The 19,393-nt window shown below is 43.1% G+C and overlaps 2 protein-coding genes across 2 annotated transcripts; both read left to right on the plus strand.

Moving 5' to 3' along the window:
* Nucleotides 1-6,858: 6,858 nt before the first annotated feature.
* Nucleotides 6,859-8,752, plus strand: LOC144327685 (uncharacterized). The gene is made up of 3 exons (XM_077928083.1): nt 6,859-7,128; nt 7,774-7,869; nt 8,220-8,752. Exons 1-3 carry the CDS (start codon nt 7,065-7,067, stop codon nt 8,462-8,464), a joined length of 405 nt encoding a protein of 134 aa, XP_077784209.1. The 5' UTR covers nt 6,859-7,064; the 3' UTR covers nt 8,465-8,752.
* A 196-nt stretch (nt 8,753-8,948) lies between these two features.
* Nucleotides 8,949-19,393, plus strand: LOC144327686 (receptor-type tyrosine-protein phosphatase C-like). Its single transcript, XM_077928084.1, has 8 exons — nt 8,949-8,984; nt 10,353-10,436; nt 12,805-13,035; nt 14,192-15,142; nt 16,337-16,545; nt 18,521-18,584; nt 18,768-18,885; nt 19,126-19,393. Exons 4-8 carry the CDS (start codon nt 14,953-14,955, stop codon nt 19,214-19,216), a joined length of 672 nt encoding a protein of 223 aa, XP_077784210.1. The 5' UTR covers nt 8,949-8,984; nt 10,353-10,436; nt 12,805-13,035; nt 14,192-14,952; the 3' UTR covers nt 19,217-19,393.

A 19,393-nucleotide genomic window follows, 5' to 3' on the forward strand; every position in this document is an offset into this window, starting at 1 on the left:
TGGGGGCACTAGGTTGAGGGTTGTGAATTCAACCACTTCTGCAGAAACTTAAGTTGCCTGGACCCAGAAGATGTCAACAAGCAGAGGTCAGTGGCTCACATTCCCTTCCTGGCCAAAGTGATTGAGAAAGTGGTGATTAGCCATTTCCTGTCACTCTCGGATGAAACAGATAATCTAGATCCATTTCAGTTGGTTTGCAGGCCTAGTTTGGAACAGAAACTGCCTTGATTGTCCTGTGGGATGACCTTTGCTGGGAGAAAGACAGGGGGAGTTTGAGTTGTTGATTCTCCTGGCAGCTTTCAATATCATCAACTATTGTATCCTTCCAGATAGGCTTATCGGGTTGGATGTGGGAGGCACAATTTGGTCATGGTTCCCTCTTGCTTGAATGGCCAATTCCACCACATAGCACTGGGGTGAGATATTGTTTGAACCCTTGGCAGTCATGCTTTGGGGTTCTGTGGTGTTCCATTCTTTTCCTCATACTTTTTTGCATCTATCAGTGGTAAAAGGTTATCCAGAGATTTGGTCACAGGTGCTGTCAAAATGCAGAAGACACCCAGGTTTACATCTCCTTTTCATGATTCCTTTGGCAAATGATGCATGGCAGTGATCACCAGGGAGGGGGCGCTTTCAGAAGTGGGATCCTAGTTATGGAATAGGCTTCCCAGAGAGATTCACCTGGTGCCATTTCCGTGACCTTTCTGGTTCCAGGTGAATACCTTTCTAGCACAGTCAAAATCAAAAAGGTAAAAGGTAAAGGTCCCCTGGACGGTTAAGTCCAGTCAAAGGCGATCATGGGGTTGTGGCGCTCATCTCACTCCAGGCCGAGGGAACCGGCGTATGTCCACAGACAGCTTTCCAGGTCATGTGGCCAGCATGACTAAACCGCTTCTGGCACAATGGAACACCATGACAGAAGTCAGAGCGCACGGAAACACCGTTTACCTTCCTGTCGCAGCGATACCTATGTATCTTCTTGCACTGGCGTGCTTTTGAACTGCTAGGTTGGCAGAAGCTGGGACTGAGCAATGGGAGCTCATTTCATCGTGCAAAAGAAAAAAGAAACCACAACAGTTTCACACCCAAAGGGAAAAAATCATTTGTTATAATATCTATTCTTCTATACTGTATAATTTTTATTCTTCTATGTTTGGGGTGTTTTTGCTTTGTAGGCTGCCCTCCTATTATGGGAAAGCTAGAAAATTTATCCATCAGCATAATAAATATAGTTGTAAACATCTGGTTGAATAGCAAGAGTGCATCCTATACAAGTTTCCTATTAAAGGTAAAGGTACCCCTGCCATACGGGCCAGTCTTGCCAGACTCTGGGGTTGTGCGCCCATCTCACTCAAGAGGCCGGGGGCCAGCGCTGTCCGGAGACACTTCCAGGTCACGTGGCCAGCATGACATCGCTGCTCTGGCGATCCAGAGCCGCACACAGAAACGCTGTTTACCTTCCCGCTATAAAGCGGTCCCTATTTATCTACTTGCACCTGGGGGTGCTTTCGAACTGCTAGGTTGGCAGGCGCTGGGACCGAGCAACGGGAGCGCACCCCGCCGCGGGGATTCGAACCGCCGACCTTTCGATCGGCAAGCCCTAGGCGCTGAGGCTTTTACCCACAGCGCCACCCGCGTCCCTAAGTTTCCTATTAGTGGGCCACTAATATTAGATATTTTCCTCCACTTGCTAATTTGACTCTTCCTTGTTTTGAAATCTTGTTGTATGCAAGAGCTTTCTTATCCATTCTATTATCTTTTTTAAAAAGATTATTTCCCCCCAGTGTTTAGGCAATCAGCATATGATCAGAAACCACCAACAGCTAAATAATGATGTCACGATTGCACAATATATGGTTTACATGTTCGTAGTTAAAGCCTTATTGCTTAAGTGGAGCTTTATACAATATGATGTTATACTCAGAAATCTTGGCTAGTAAGACCTGTCTACCAGATTCTTAAGGCAGATGTTAAAGAGGATTTTTCACTTTTCTATGTTGTGGCTTTATTCTTAGATTGTACCTTTTTCATTCCCTGCTTTTATGCGAAATGAAATGTCCTCATTCTGTAACCTTACATCAGGGGTTAAAGTACTACAATACTTGCCCTCCAGACAATGCCATGCTCCCCTAAGATTCAGTGCCTAAGCCAGGCATAGGCAAACTCAGCCCTCCAGATGTTTTGGGACTACAACTCCCATGATCCCTAGCTAACAGGACCAGTGCTTAGGGATAATGGGAATTGTAGTCCCAAAACATCAGGAGGGCCAAGTTTGCCTATGCCTGGCCTAAGCCTACTGCAGATGATTATTTTTCGATGTACCTTTAACAGATGGTAGAACTCAAGGCAATAGTGAGGTGGTTCAAATGGTGACGAGTGCTTGCCACTTACTTGGTATCAGTAATGGCAGTAATCTTCACTTATTTGATCTGAAAATAAGTCAAGATATAGAGACCTCACCAGCAGAATGCCTTAAGGAAGAGCAGGGATTTAGAAAAGGTATGGCCTGCCATGAAAGGATAGCAACATACAACGGAAACATTAACTGAAGGGTGGGAGCCTCAGGCCTAAATGTGGTTTTTCTGGACCTCTCTGACCCTCAGGACGGTCTCTAGGCCACAACCTCTCTCCCCAGACCACCACACTTATCTGCCCTGATTTATTGCCCCCATGGGTGCTTGTGCCCAGCTGGCCTGCGTCTTGACCTGTAATAATGCTCCTGGCTTTTGTGTGTGGCTGGAACACACCCTACTGTCCAAAGAAAAGACCACATCAGTTGCTCCACCCACTTTTGCCACTGTTCTCAAACAGGTTTGGCCTCTGGCCCGCCCTCCATTGGCATGTGGTTCTCGGAAGATTGACCGTGGTAGGGAAGGCAAAAGGTTCCCCAGTCCTGATTAAACCTCAGACCGCTTGCCAGTATTGTCAGATGGAGATCCTAAGGCCCAAAGACAAACACATCCTGCTTTTAGTAGGTTGTTGGTATCAGCTATTGCCCAAGAGCATGACTGTGAAACCGTGATGCATTGCAAATCAGACAGAAATCTGGATGGAGCCTGATCTTGTCTGCAGGAAGGCATCCAAGATGATTAGTGTTCTATCAAATTATTTAGGAGTCAAGTCAAATCAAATAGTTGTATTGGCATCACAAGATAATACGTTTCAAATCACTGGGATAATTAAAAGGACAAGGGTGAAGCTGCCAAGGGCTATAGGGTCACACTGTGGTCGTGTGCAGTTAGATGTTCTGCTATGCCCAATCTATTTCCCAAAGGAATGGTTCGTTGGGAGCCCTTTCGGTTAAAATTTTGGCTGAAAAGGGAACTACTAGAGCAGTGGTATCTTTGTCCCAATCTGCCAGGAGAAACCTCATTTGATTTCTTCTCAGACTTGTAGGCCGGAGATCCAACATTTTACTCAGCATCAGTTGCCGAGGTCTGCTATGTAAAAGGCAGTCTAGGAGAATGTGGTCCATTGAATCTGGTACTTCTTGGCTGCAGGCATGCAAACGGACTTGATATGGAGTGTGTGAGAATCTGCCTTTAGTCACTGCAGAAGGGAAAGCATTTAATCTCGTGAGGATATCCTTTGGTATTTGGCACAAGTTCCGTAGAGTGTTGTGATACCTAAGGCCTCTGAAGAACAAGATCTCGGAATGTGAGGTAACAAGCGCTGTCCTTTGTGGTCGTAGAGCCGCTGCTTCATTAATTGGAATACAGTGGTACCTCGGGTTAAGAACTTAATTCATTCTGGAGGTCTGTTCTTAACCTGAAACTGTTCTTAACCTGAGGTACCAAACTTTAGCTAATGGGGCCTCCCACTGCTACCACACCGCCGCCGCACAATTTCTGTTCTCATCCTGAAGCAAAGTTCTTAACCCAAGGTACTATTTCTGAGTTAGCGGAATCTGTAACCTGAAGCATCTGTAACCTGAAGCGTCTGTAACCCGAGGTACCACTGTATGTGATTTTCGTCACATTCTTGAAGACTCTCAAGAAAAATGCCCAAACTACGGATTTTGTCTTGAATTGCTCTATAACATTTGGATAAGATGTGGTCTTCAAGCATAGAGGTTAAGAAGGAGTTAGATGTTGTTCTAAAGTGGACTTTCAGCCAGGCCTTGATTGTAGAGAGCCATGCTTTGGTTTCCATCAGCTGTTGGCCGGTTTCAGCACATAAGGTTAAATAACATGCATTTAGGAGTCTTTTCAGCCAAGGAATATAACCTTCAGGAGCCTTGAATTAAATGATGGGATGACCCCAGTGAAAGAAACAATGCACTTTCTTAGCTGATCCATGCATTACCGTAATTGCTTGTTCTACACTTCATAACTGGCAGCTGAATCCATTTAAAAACAATATATTTGCGGTTATATGGCATTGAATGTGTGGTGTTCACATGTGCAGGTTTTCACCTGATGCAGTATGCTTTTAGTAACAAATATGAGTTTCTGAACTAGCCATTAGAATGCTTTTCTTATGAAAGCACTGCAGCCTTATAATTTCCGTTTTCCTGGATTCAGATCCGGACAAGCTTCTGGGCAACCTCTGTGTTGTCATCCCTTAACTAATGATACATCTTTGACAAAGCACTGAGCGAGAAGTAATGCCTCCCCCATGTCCATCTTCACTGACATCTGTCTAACTCAAATGGATATCCCCAGAGAGAATGATCATGTCAACAGAAGAAGGGATCTCACATGCCAGCCAGGAAGTATCACTGCAAGCTGATCGTCCATGTAAATGCTGTGATTTATGCTTACGAGTACAGTTGCTAAAAGGCATTTTCTGCCTCCATTCTGTAATGGCTGGAAACTGCCATGGGGAACACATTCCTACCCACAGGTTACAGTCCACATAAATAAGGAGTTTCCATAAACCCAAATGAAATCATGCTGCCGGGGGGGGGGGGGATAGTTTTCAGATATAGTGAGATCAGTCATATGGCAGATTGGAAAGCACCTGGAAAACTAGGGTGAAAATAAATGCTATCTGACAGTAAATCCAGCATTGGGAACATTGCAAACTTGGGTGGAGAGAGGGAGCGGAAGAAGTTTGATTCAGTTCATGCTGCACAACAATAAGCAAACTGAAACAGACATCTTTTGAAATTTGCACTTCTCTGATTTTTGCAATGCAGCTCTCCAGCTAATGCAAATTTCTCCCAATATACACATTTTTGTATGCTATTTTGCCTAATAGGCACATTTTTCAAAGCAATTTACTCTATCGCAATGCATTTTTGTTATTATTTGCAGTTATACATGCATTTTCAAGCACACTTTGCCATAGTAGATGAATTTTTTGTAAACATTTCTTGGTTGCAAAATTCAGAGAAGTGCAACTTTGTGTTCTGGTTTGCGTATTGTGTTTAGGTTTTGGGAAGTGCATAGGAGGTAAGTTGCCTAGAGTGGTAGGGCAGGTTTCTCATCTCTCTGTGCCTCCTTTTTCCTCTGTTTTTGATCTTTAGCTTCTGTTGTATTCCTCCCTATTTCATAAAGACAGATTTTGTCAAATGAAATCTTTCTTTCCCCACTCTTTCAGGACACAGAGTTTCTTTGTCCCTTAAAATATCACCTGCAATGATCTTTGTTCTCTTAGTCCTCTTAAGTTTTGTGGGGGGCATTATTAGGGAGGCAATATACAAGTTGCAATGCATTTTCATTTGTATAAAGTGTTCCTTTGGCAACAACTGGGAGCCAAAATCTGTCTAACGTGACAGCAGAGAGTGCATGAACTTGGCATCTTCCGTTTCCCCACTGTTCAAAGCATTGTTCAACTCCTTTTGCAAAATGCACCAGAGATATATTCCTTCCCCCAAGTGAAATCCAAAGGGAAATGGCTGAAATTTTATTACAGAAAAGATTTCTGCAGAAAGGATATGGCACGTGTAGCACTGTTTGAATACTGCCTAAATATGCACTTGAATAAGTGTTGGGACAAGTAGTGGAGGTAAAGAAAAAAAGACTATTTGATGGCATGAGCACTGTATGGCAATGAATGTTTCTGCAGATGATGTTTCTTTCTTCACCCATCCATCTCCTCTCCTTGTGTTCTCTTCTTTTTCAACATATTTCCCCATCTTCCATAAAATCTTCAACAGGTGCCTTTTCGCTCTGTCTTAGATAGAGGATTCATGATGGAATATAGGAATCTGCCAGACATTGGTCCATCCAGCTCAGTTTTCTTTACACTACCTGGCAGTGGATTTCCAAGTTTTTGGAGAAAGGATATTCCTAGGCCTACTAGAAGATGCAAGTGTTCTACCACTGAGCTATGATCTTCTTCCACTGGAAGGACAGAGAGCTGCTTTACATCTAAGAACTTTTTGGATCGCTTGAACCAAAATGGAACCAGACTGGTGGCTGCAAGGTGATAGCGGAGCAGCTGAAAAACTGATCGATGGGGGAAATTCAACAGTTGTTGAGGAATGTCAGGTTTGGGATAAATCATCACTCAGGGATGAGGATGAACATATTAATGATTATCCAGATGGTAGAGAACCCAGGATGCCCCAGGGCAAAACACACCTTCTAGAGCCATTTGGAGGGAGATCCCATGAAAAGCTGTTTGTACGTGCATCCTATAACATTTTCTGAACATTAGGCTGCTTTTTTGTTGGAGTGTGGTTTCCTCCACAGCCGTAAACGCTTCAACTATTTCAGCTATGGAAACAGAAATCCTTCACAGTTCCTAGTGATACCCACTTTTCAACTACAAAGTCACAAGAATTGCAAAACAACAACAACAAAAAACAACCTTTTGTGGATTTCAGGAAACTAAAGATAGAAGAGAGAGAGAAAGAGTGCCTTTAGAGAAGTTGGTAAAAATCATACGTGACAGCCCTTAGCTGTGCGGTGTATCTGTGTGGTTAGTTTCTGGGTATCAGAGGAAGCTGATTTCTGAATGATAAGGACACATTGCATTATATATGTGCACAGCCTATTCTGCATTTGATTTGGACCTTGGTGAGGCATTTGCAAAGGGCAATAACCATTATTTTGCTTTCCAGAGACTGACACACACATGCTGTTTTGTGAGGACACACACCCCTAGATGTAACCATGTTTTTGTGGACTGAACTCTTGGTGTTTGGCTTTGCCCTCATTGTGGATGCACAAGACACAGGTGGGTGGCAACTACTTATTTGTTCAATTTGCATATTTTGGAATCTTCTTTAAAAGAACTACCCAAACTCATTTGAAGATCTAAGGGTTGGGTCTGAAATCTTAGGTCTGAGGTGTGTCAAAATCTTAGTGAGGGTTTCATGAAAAGAAGAGCACCAGTAATTCTTTAAAGGATGACATATTTATCGTTACCAGCGGCTCGGAAACAATTCCTGGGCCATATTCAGTTGGGGTGGAATACTTGAGATAAGACCTTCAGGTCTGGCCAGCACTCTTTTAGATTGAGAGCACCAATAGATGGGACCACAGAATCCTCCACCTTCCCGAACAAATACTTACATGTGGAAAGAGTTTGTTGGGAATTGGATGTTTGAAAATCTCTGTATAGCTCAGTTGGTTAGGGCATGATGTTGATAACCAGGGGTTGACTTAGCAATTGGTCAGGTTGGCCCAGGGGTGTGTGTGTGCAAAAATTGTGTGAGTTCCCTAGACTGCTCTGGGTGGTCAGGCAAGGCACGCTAGATCCTTTTGACTTCTCAGCAGAGGAATGCAGCTGCTAGCTACATTCCTTTAAATGAAATCAAATCTTCATGGCATGATAAGCTGCATCCAAGGGTACTAAAGGATCTTGTGGATGTAATTTCAGATCCTTCTTTAATTATCTTTGGCAATTCTTCAAGAAAAGGTGGGGCTCCCATAGACTGGAACCAGACAAATGTTGACCCCAACTTTGAAGACCCAGGTAAGTACCAGCCAGTGACCTTTAAGGCTTTCTGTCATGCTTGGTGCAGGTAGGGCACCATTCAGTGTGCCATCTCCAGAAGGAGAGGGATGGTTGTGCCAGGTTGGGGGGAGGGGGTTCCAGCTATACACAATTTTAGCTTTATACACAATCTCTGAACCTGACCCCCCCCCAAGTTCTGAGTCAACAGTATTCAATGCGATGTATAGTAATCTGTGTTAATGTTCAAATACCATGAAAAAGAATCAATCAACCATAGAACAAAAGGTCTGATGTTATATATTTATTTTAATTATGGATGGTTATATTTTAATGAGATTGTTGTATTGCTGTACTGCAATTCCCTACAGACATGGTCCAGACAAATCTTGACCCCGACTTTGAAGACCTAGGTAAGTACCAGCCAGAGACCTTGACATCAATACCTAGAACAGATAATTCAACAGCCAATCATGAGCATTTAGAAAAGGATGCTGTGATTACGAAGACACAGCATGGGTTTCTCAAAAATAAGTCCAGGAACACCCAAACCATCCTTCATTTCCAGCAATCTCACTGGAATTGGAGATCCTTTGGAGACCCAATGCTGCCATGAGTTAACTAGTAGTGTGGCCTTTTACCTCTGCCAGGTGAAGCTTGGAGCACTGATTTCAGGGATTTTTATCTGGTGAACACACACTCTGGAAAAATCCAAACAGGACTGCCCATGATGGTAGTAGCCTTTGAAAAATGTCACCAGTTTTAAGGCTTTCTGCCATGCTTGGTGAGGGTAGGGCACCACGCAACACGCCATCTCCAGAAGGATACGGATGGTTGTGCCAGGCGTGAGTGTTTCCAGGATTCTTTCAGATATACACGATTTCAGCTTTATGCACAATCTCTGAACCTGTAGCCGCCCCCCTCCCCAGTTCTGAGTCAACAGTATTCAATGCGATGTATAGTAAGCTCTATTTATGTTCAAATACCATGAAAAATAATCAATCAGCCATAGAACAAAAGGTCTGATGTTATATATTTATTTTAATTATGGATGGTTATATTTTAATGAGATTGTTGTATTGCTGTACTGTAATTCCCTACAGACATGGTCCAGACAAGTGACTTCGAATACCCAGGTAAGTACCAGCCAGTGACCTTGGCATCAATAGCAGGGAAGGTCCTAGAACAGATAATTCAACATCAGTCTGTGAGCATTTAGAAAAGGATGCTGTGATTACGAAGACCCAGCATGGGTTTCTCAAAAATAAGTCATGCCAGACCAATCTGATTTCTTTTTTTGATGGAATTACAAACTTGCTGGATCAGAGAAATGCTGATTTCAGTAAGGCTTTTGACAAAGTCCCCCTTGATATTATCTCAAGGAAGCTGGTAAAGTGTGGGTTGAACGAGGTAACGGTTAGATGGATTTGTAGCTGGTTGAACCCAAAGAGTACTCATTAATGGTTCCCTTTTCATCATGGAAAAAAGTGATGTGGGGTGCCACAGGGTTCTGACTCGGGCCCGTTGTTGTTCAACGTCTTTATAAATGACTTGTTTGAAGGAATTGAGGGGATGCTCATGAAATTTGTAGTTGAAACAAAACTGGGAGGGGTAACTAATACAACAGAAAACAGAATCAAAATTCAAAATGGTTAGAGAACTGGGCGCAAGCTAACAAAATGAATTTCTATAGGGACCATAGGGAATTTTAACTAGGTTTTAATACATTAATGAGATTGCTGTATTGTGTATTTAATTATGGATATTTATATCTTTTTGAGTTTCTGATTGGTTTTTATATTTTGTAAAACACTTTGCAGCCTATATTGGCATTAAGCAGTATATAAATTGTGTGTATGCAACATTGAATGATACTTCAATACTTTTATAAAAAATAAGCTTATAAAACAGCGTCATTTTCTTACAGTGCCCAAATCACTTTGAAAAGATCTAAGGGTTGGGTCTGAAATCTTAGGTCTGAGGTGTGTCAAAATCTTAGTGAGGGTTTTTTTCTGAAAAGAAGAGCACCAGTAATTCTTTTAAGGGTAAAATATTCATCGTTACCAGTGGGTGGGAAACAATTTCTGGACCATATTCAGTTGGGGTGGAATAATTGAGATAAGGCCTTCAGGTCTGGCCAGCACTCTTTTAAATTGAGAGCACCAATAGACGGGACCACAGAATCCTCTATCTTCCTGAACAAATACTTACGTGTGGAAAGAGTTTGTTGGGAATTGGTTGTTTGAAAACCTCTGTATAGCTCAGTTGGTTAGGGCATGATGCTGATAACCAGGGGTTGACTTAGCAATTGGTCAGGTTGGCCCAGGGGTGTGTGTGTGTGCAAAAATTGTGTGAGTTCCATAGACCCTTCTTCTGCTACTCTGGGTGGTCAGGCAAGGCACACCAGCTCCTCTGGACCCCTCAGCTGCTAGCTACTTTAAATGAATTCAAATCTTCATGGCTGCATTCAAGGGCACTAAAAGATGTTGCGAATGTAATTTCAGGGACACCTTTGCCTTCGATGTCTGAGAGTTTTTGGAGTTATTCTTGGCGTAAAGGTGGGCGCCCCTATCCTCTCGTGGACTGCAGTAAGTTTATTGTTTCCTTGAAGATGGAATGTGACTAATTTTATTAATTTTATTAAGTCCCCCCCCCCCCCCGGTTACTCAGGAGCTGTGTTGATCCACATATCCACATATTTACATATATCACCCCAAAAGCAGTGGAACATGACATAATCAAAATGCCGAGGGCCTTCCGGTGGTTTCCTCATTGCGAGAAGCAAAGTTACAGGGAACCAGGCAGAGGGCCTTCTCAGTAGTGGCACCCGCTCTGTGGAACACCCTCCCATCAGATGTCAAGGACATAAACAACTATCGGACTTTTAGAAGACATTTGAAGGCAGCCCTGCTTAGGGAAGCTTTTACTATTTGAAGAATCATTGTATTTTAATATTCTGCTGGAAACTGCCCAGAGCGGCTGGGGAAACAGGGATATAAATTAATAATAATAATAATAATAATAATAATAATAATAATAAATATTTTAGGAGCAGCTGACATCGATAGCATAGGAGTTGTATTCAACTAAGTCATACTCAGAAGTATACCCACTGAAATGAACAAACCTAGCATTACACTCCTAGCATTACTAGCTCCGCAAGACGAATGCCTCGCAAGACGAAAAACCCGCTAGACGAAAGGGTTTTCCGTTTTTGAATTGCTTCACAAGACGAATTTCCCTATGGGCTTGCTTCGCAAGACGAAAACGTCTTGCGAGTCTTGCGATTTTTTTCGCCCCCCCCCCCTTTCTAAGCCGCTAAGCCACTAATAGCCTTTTAGCCACTAAGCCGCTAAGCCGCTAAACCGCTAATAGCGCTAATCCGCTAAGCCACTAATAGGGCTGCTTCACAAGACGAAAAAACCGCTAGACGAAGAGACCCGCGGAACGGATTATTTTCGTCTTGCGAGGCACCACTGTATTTGCTTTTATTTGTTATTAAAGTTCGTACTGCCCTTAATTACAGGGCAGCTTACAATATATAAACACAAAAATACATCCCATAGTAACAAACAAAAACAATAGCGGGCTGCAATTCTCACCTCACTTACCTGGGAGTATGTGCCATTGAATTCAGTAGGACTTGTGTCTCAATAGACACAGCTAGGATACATAGCTGTCAAAGTTTCCCTTTTTTAAAGGGAAATTCCCTTATTCTGAATAGGATTCCTCACAAGAAAGGGGAAAAGTTGACAGCTATGTTAGGATTGCACTGTTACTCATACCTATTCATTTCAATGGGTCTGCTATTTATAGAATACATCCAACTTGTGAAATACAATGAACTTTAACAAGATCTTCATCCAGCTGAAATTCAGCTTTTGGCTTCTGATTAGAAATGCAAACCAATTTTGTCCCGCTTGGACTACTGCAATGCGCTCTACGTGGGGCTACCTTTGAAGGTGAACTGCAATTAATCCAGAATACGGCAGCTAGACAGGTGACTGGGAGTGGCCACCGAGACCATATAACACCGGTCCTGAAAGATCTTCATTGGTTCCCAGTACATTTCCGAGCACAATTCAAAGTGTTGGTGCTGACCTTTAAAGCCCTAAACGGCCTCAGTCCTGTATACCTGAAGGAGCGTCTCCACCCCCTTCATCCAACTGAGGTCCAGCACTGAGGGCCTTCTGGCGGTTCCCTTGCTGAGAGGGCCTTCTCAGTAGTGGCGGCCAGTGGCGTAGCATGGGGGGTGCAGGGGGGGGGCCGGCCACACCGGGTGCAACATCTGGGGGTTAGGGTTAGGGGGCGCAAATCCACGGGTTAGGGGGCGCAAATCCACGGGTTAGGGGGCGCAAATCCACGGGTTAGGGGACGCAAATTACTTGCCTTGCCCCGGGTGCTGACAACCCACGCTACGCCACTGGTGGTGCCTGCCCTGTGGAACCCCCTTCCAGCAGATGTCAAGGCAATAAACAACAGCAGAAGCGCTAAATCACGTGCAGAAGTGCCAAATTGCAACCCGCTTGTGCACACACGCAGCGCTGTGGGTTGTGAACGCTGCGGGTTGCGAATGTGCTTCCTGCATGGATCACGTTCGCAACCTGAGCCTCCACTGTAAGCTCCGCCCGATCACATTCTACCACCACCACCCCAGCCTGATGCCAAGGTGTTCTGATGGCCACCATATATATTGCTGATGAGCTGTGCTTGGCTTGGTGAGTCACACAGGTTGGGCAGATCGGGTTAATGAACTGAAATATTTCCAATATGAACTGAAGGAAAACAAGCAGCTGCAAATCTAAGTAATCAGCAGAAGAACAGTTTCTCTCACCTGTAGTGCACATACTGTGCCTCTCTTTAAACTGTTAATGCACATTAAACATTGTTTGTGGTTTGCTTGTTTTTAAAACGTTCCAGTGCAACAAGCTTTTTAACATTGATTTGTTCTCTTAGGTCGTAGAACCATTTCAGTGGCTCGTTATGAGTACAATTCACAGGGTGCCACTGCAGAACTTAAAGTTATGAAGAAGCCAGAGCTGCAAAATGTTAGCTGTGAACATGCCCACTGTACTTGGGACAAGGACCGAAACACACTTGCTGGACTTCAAGAATGTGACGAATACAAGATAGTAGCATCTTTTAATGGATGTGATGATTTAATATTCCCAGTTTATGTCCCCCCTGGTAAGATCAGATACTTCTCATTTATTTAAGCAAAATCTGCCTTCTTGTTTTTCAGCCACTCTGATGAGCTCCCCCCCCCCCCCAGTGCTAAGCTATTGGGAGAATGTATGTCAGGGGCTAGAGAGGGTGCGGGAAGTCAGTTTTAATTTTTTTGCTGTCAGCTAATATACTGGTTTTCTGTTTTTTTATGGTTTCCAACCACTTTTAATCGCATAGTAACTCTGATGGCTTCTCTATGCTATTTAGAATAAAATAATGTGCAACTAATAATCGGAAATGTCGTTGTCATGCTCCACCAAAATTGAAGAGATTTTCTTTCAAGTTATTGTGTTCAGATTTGTATTGGTTTTATATTGAAAACAGCAAGCAGTTGTGCCCCTTGAGTCATGAGCAATGCCAACGAAGTGAATGCATGAAGCTGGCGAGAGGTGAAGGGCTGTAGTGATTCTAGAATGATGCTGTAATAATGATTAGAATTACTGTATTTTTTGCTCTATAAGACTCACTTTTTCCCTCCTAAAAAGTAAAGGGAAATGTGTGTGCGTCTTATGGAGCGAATGCAGGCTGCGCAGCTATCCCAGAAGCCAGAACAGCAAGAGGGATTGCTGTTTTCACTGTACAGCGATCCCTCTTGCTGTTCTGGCCTCTGAGATTCAGAATATTTTTTTCCTTGTTTTCCCACTCCAAAAACCAGGTGCGTCTTGTGGTCTGGTGCGTCTTATAGAGCGAAAAATACAGCAAGTGCTGGACAAATAATCCACAAGCACCACTAAATCCCATAGATCGCAGAGGGAAATTTTAAACCTTTGAAATCTATTAGGATTTTAAAATGCTCAACTGTGGCTGAGTTGTGCCCAGTGCTCTTGATTCAAGTCTAGATGATTGAAAATTCACTAGATTTCTCTCAACAACAGGCTTTTAAAGCTAAGCAATGTTTTTATTTCTCCTTCCATCGTATCTCATAGTCATCTAACACATAAAAGTATGCTAATTCAAAATGAATAGATGAACACTGAAAACTGTGTTAGGTACTCATTTGGGGTAAAATGATGCAACCCATTTAGCAATATATTATCCAGCATGCTTTTAAAACTGAAAAAGAAATACTGAACAGAATGTCATTGTGATATTTTTCTCCTTTTTCTTTATTTGGAAGAAACCGATAAGTGGAAACTGGAAGAACCACAAAAAAGTAACACCAGTGTGACTTTATCTTGGAACAATCGTGGATATGATAAGCAGCGTTGCCATTTAAGATATTTGTGTTACTGTGTTCCTTATGGTAGGAGATTTTAGAAGTTTTGAATTTCTGTCTTTATTGGCTGGAGAATTAAATGCACTTTATTGGGGACCTTTGCTTTTGTGTCCTGTGTATGGACGTATTTAGAATTAAGTATAGAGAGGTGGAAAGGCAAACAAGTCTGGTAAAGGTATGAGTCTCTCTCTCTCTCTCTCTCTCTCTCTCTCTCTCTCTCTCTCTCTCTCTCCTTAATGAAATAGCAAGAAGAAATACCTCCTGCTGTCCAGAAGGATCTTACTCTACACGAATGGTTTCAAGTCCCTAAAAAATCACAAGTTGTTGATAGTTTCTCTAGGTTTGATTACTGTAGATAACAAGGGTGCAATATTTTGTGTGAAACATTAGATATGGATGGTGCCAAAGAACTGCTTGGTAGGGTGGACCTAAAACACATAGCTGCAGTCAAATAGCAGCTCACATGGAGGTGAGGTCAGGGGAAAGATGCAAGAAAGTGGGTAGCATGTTCTTGATTTTTTGTCAATCAGAGCTAACCTACACGACCCTCCATACCTTCTTGGACTCATCTCCCAAAAGCCCCAAGCAGCACAGCCAATGGTAAGGGATGTTGGGAGTCTTGAAGGCAAAAGATTCCCCATCCATGGCATAGATGCTTCTGGATGCTTGAAGTATGGAGCAATGATGTTTTGAAATTTCTTATAGGTGAGAATTTTCGGACCACTGAAGAGCAGAATGGTTGTACAGTGACAGGTTTATCACCCAACAAGAACTACAGTTGTTTATCAGAATTATTGTTTCATGGCAATATTGCGAAAACTGGCAACAAACAGCTAACAACAGATTATGGAAGTGAGTATGACAACATGATGCCTAGTCACTTATGAACTTGCCTTCATCCCAGAAACTAAACTTTTATAACGAAGAAGGGTATCTATGTGCACATATAAATAAAAGCATACAAATAGGATTTAATGTATTACCGTGACAGATTATAATCTGGGCAGGAGTGCCTGATCCAACTTTGGAGGCCCTTGGGTAAGATGTCCATTGTGGGCCCCTTCTCCAGCGGGGTCCACCTTCTTCCCTCCACTGTTTATTTTCTGGCCTTTCTGATCTGAGACAAAACTGCATGGTAAACGAAAGGGAGCCACAAGCAGTCTCCTGCTCTTTCTCCTTACTCCTATCACTACACATTCACTCAGAGGACATTTTCACTGGCACTCGATCATAAGTCCATCCCACCCATTTTGTGTGGATTTTTTTTGAAAGAATGCCTAAAAGGTTACCATTTAAATAATCTACATAATGGCACATATTTCCCCAGAGTGCATATTTTTTCAAGGCTTTACAACATGGTTTCCTATGAAGCATGCCTTTTATACATAACCACAACAATACTATCAATTTTGTCTATCAATTTTGAATGTCTCAAATAATTGGTGATATTGCCTTTTATACATAACCACAACAATACTATCAATTTTGTCTATCAATTTTGAATGTCTCAAATAATTGGTGATATTGAAACCAATCAACAATGCACTCTCTTATTTCCCCGAAGCTTTTTAATTTCAATTGGTTATTTTCCTCCTTTAGACGTTGGCCATGGTCCCTGGATATTTTTTCTCTTAACTGCCTTCGCCTCTATTGGCGAGATCCACCAGGGAACCTTGGGTTCGAGCAGGTTTTTATACTTCTCCCAAAACGTCATTAGAGATTTCCTAACAATATGGTTTGAAAAGTTCCTGTGAACTTTTGCTTTCCCATAGGCTAAGTACGTGTGCTATCCCCGTCGATTATCATATCCCTCCAAGTCTAAGAGGTCTGGGTCCTGAGATTTCAAAGGAGGGTTACTCACCCTCTCAAACCTATAACACAGCAAACAGGGATGAAAGATTGCGCAAAGCGATCTTTTCCAGAAGAAAATAAAACTAAAAACCTACAGTGTTTCAGAGCCCACACTGATTTTTTTTTAATCTGTTCATGAGATCTAAAAGCTTTAGCGTGCAGACTATGGATATCAACCATTTCTCTTTTAAACAGAGCCAACACCAGTGAGAGAAATGCAAGTCGACCCATTAAACCAAGAAATCAGTGCTGTTAAGATCAAGTGCAGGGAGCCAGAACAAATAAATGGTCCTGAAGAAAAATATTATTTGTACTTCTTAGACGAGGAGACCATGATTAAAGCTAACGAAAGCTGTTACTTTGAAGTTATAAACCTCTGTCATTCGACAACATACCAGTTTAAGGTAAATTGCTTAATTCTAACTTTAACGGTCAGCTACAGGCAATGACCTGGGACGCGGGTGGCGCTGTGGGTTAAACCACAGAGCCTAGGACGGTTCGAATCCCCGCGACGGGGTGAGCTCCTTTTGCTCGGCCCCTGCTCCTGCCAACCTAGCAGTTCGAAAGCACATCAAAGCTGCTCTGGTTCACCAGAAGCGGCTTAGTCATGCTGCACATGACCTGGAAGCTGTAAGATGGCTCCCTCGGCCAATAAAGCGAGATGAGCGCCACAACCCCAGAGTCGGTCACAACTGGACCTAATGGTCAGGGGTCCCTTTACCTTTACCTTACAGGCAACGACCATTTTAGGTGTGTCCAAGTGACGTGTGATAGCTGATATGCAGGTCCTTTTGGACCTGGAAGAAGTCAGAGAGTGGACTGGAGTGGAGCAGGCTTTGTTCTGGTCCACCCCTGAACCATTAGCTGTATCTGAATGAGTATTTCTTAAACAAAATGATGTGCTCTTCTTTTTTCTTTCCAGGCAGATTTTTTGGGCAACTTTTCTCTAGAGCAGCCTCTCTCATAAAGAGATTGGCTAAATGCACACAGATTTCCATCTTCTTTCTGATCTCCCCTGCGGGATGAATTGAGGGGAATAAGATTGATCTAGGGATTTACTGAAGGCCAATTGCATCTTTGGAGATTACCTCCTTTGCCTCTAAAGGCAGTGGGGCAAAAAATTGAGGCACAATGCGTACCAGTTGTTCTGGAGCTGCCATATTCTTCCTGGCCTTAGAAAAAGACATGGTACTTCAGTAGAACCCATTAGGGCATAGCTGTCAACTTTCCCCTTTTCTTGCGAGGAATCCTATTTGGAATAAGGGAATTTCCCTTAAAAAAAGGAAAACGTTGACAGCTATGCATTAGGGTGGCTCTAGTTTCACCAAACTCACCCACCTGAATGCCTGTTTTCTTAGATCCCTTAGCCTTCTCCAACCACGCATCCCGTTGTAAGAAATAAACAACTAAACAAAATGACTTTATTTCCCCTTCAACATTTTCCATTATTACCCAACCCACAAGTAGACGCAGTAGAAGCTGGTCTATTAGCACATGTGGAGCACTGCCCCATCAACCTCAGTTTGCCCCCAGTCAGCTCTTGAGTCTCAGTTTTGTCTCTTGTAGAACTCAGCACGAAGGAATATGGAGATGAAATGAGAATTACTTTGCTCTGCCTGCCATTCAACATGGCTCCACCAACTGTTGGACCTCCTTACTGTCCTACATTTGTGTAAAAGTACAGTGGTACCTCAGGGATGCGGGTGGCACTGTGGGTTAAACCACAGAGCCTAGGACTTGCCGATCAGAAGTTCGAATCCCCGCGAAGGGGTGAGCTCCCGTTGCTCGGTCCTAGCTCCTGCCAACCTAGCAGTTCAAAAGCACGTCATAGTGCAAGTAGATAAATAGGTACCACTCCAGCGGGAAGGTAAACGGCGTTTCCGTGCGCTGCTCTGGTTCGCCAGAAGTGGCTTAGTCATGCTGGCCACATGACCCAGAAGCTGTACGCCGGCTCCCTCAGCCAATAAAGCGAGATAAGCGCCGCAACCCCAGAGTCGGTCACTACCTTTACAGTGGTACCTCAGGTTACAAACGCTTCGGGTTACAAACACTTCAGGTTACAAACTCCACTAACCCGGAAGTAGTACCTTGAGTTGAGAACTTTGCCCCAGGATGAGAATGGAAATCGTGCGCCGGTGGCGCGGTGGCAGCGGGAGGGCCCATTAGCGAAAGCGCGCCTCAGGTTAAGAACAGTTTCGGGTTAAGAACGGACCTCCGGAACGAATTAAGTTTGTAACCCAAGGTACCACTGTAGCTCTCTTTATGATATCACTTCTTTGGTTTAGGTGGAAAACCGTTTGGAAGGTCTGCAACATTGTTTGTGGTGATACATTTTGGACTAATAAAATAACAGCATTTCCTGTTCTTTCTGTTTATCAGGTTATTTTCTACAATGGGAAATATTTCTCAGACCCTGTGATCTCTGACCCAGTAAGAAGAAGACGTAAGCTAAAGTTTCAACTGCTTCTTTTAATTTGCTGATTAACCTAATTTACATGTTAAAACACAGAGTAAGAAATGACATGACATGCAGAAAGCAAAGTGAAGAGATGTGCCAGAACTAACTTCTGTTAACATTTTCTAAAATCTTTTCAACATAGCTTGTCTCTCCCTCTCCTCTTTTTAGATGTTGTAAATAATTATGGAAACCTAGTGACGTGTTTGGCATTCCTCGTTACTGGGAAGTCCTTGGCTTTGCTCCTTCTTCTGCATAAAATCCACATCCTTATCGTAAAAAAATCAAGGTTAGGCTATTTCCCTTCCTTTCGTCTCTTAAGTATATGTAATTAGATGAGAAGACTGCAACATTTTTTTTTCTTAAAAGGTAAAGGGACCCCTGACCATTAGGTCCAGTCGTGGCCAACTCTGGGGTTGCGGCGCTCATCTCGCTTTACTGGCCGAGGGAGCCGGCGTACAGCTTCCGGGTCATGTGGCCAGCATGGAGCATTGCTCTCATCCTTCATAACTGTTTATGTTTCTTACAGGGATCAAGATTTACCTATGCAGCCTCTTAACAGAGGTTGGTATTCTCCTACTTCTGGCAAGGGCAAGTATTTAATTGATGTTTCTGCCTAGCTCATGACAATGGCTTGGTGGCAGTACTGAACCCTGAAGCATGCTTCATGGAGTCGTAAGGTAGAAACTTTCCTCATAGACCCATGCAGGCATTGCAGAATCAGGGAATTGGCCTGATGAACCTCCCATAGCTACTTCTGTGCTGCCAAGTGGCTAATATGCCACTGACTTCACTCT

This window comes from Podarcis muralis, chromosome 5 (assembly GCF_964188315.1).
Source record: "Podarcis muralis chromosome 5, rPodMur119.hap1.1, whole genome shotgun sequence".
NCBI classification, from domain to species: Eukaryota; Metazoa; Chordata; class Lepidosauria; order Squamata; family Lacertidae; genus Podarcis; species Podarcis muralis.

What these genes read in the sequence shown, in the direction of transcription:
- LOC144327685 (XM_077928083.1), top strand. Translation starts at nt 7,065, where the DNA reads ATGTTTTTGTGGACTGAACTCTTGGTGTTTGGCTTTGCCCTCATTGTG. An exon ending in TGTGGATGCACAAGACACAG is followed by an intron (nt 7,129 to 7,773) that starts GTGGGTGGCAAC and finishes ATGTAATTTCAG; the next exon opens with ATCCTTCTTTAATTATCTTT. An exon ending in CCCCAACTTTGAAGACCCAG is followed by an intron (nt 7,870 to 8,219) that starts GTAAGTACCAGC and finishes AATTCCCTACAG; the next exon opens with ACATGGTCCAGACAAATCTT.
- LOC144327686 (XM_077928084.1), top strand. Translation starts at nt 14,953, where the DNA reads ATGCTTGAAGTATGGAGCAATGATGTTTTGAAATTTCTTATAGGTGAG. An exon ending in CGACAACATACCAGTTTAAG is followed by an intron (nt 16,546 to 18,520) that starts GTAAATTGCTTA and finishes TCTGTTTATCAG; the next exon opens with GTTATTTTCTACAATGGGAA. An exon ending in TGACCCAGTAAGAAGAAGAC is followed by an intron (nt 18,585 to 18,767) that starts GTAAGCTAAAGT and finishes TCCTCTTTTTAG; the next exon opens with ATGTTGTAAATAATTATGGA.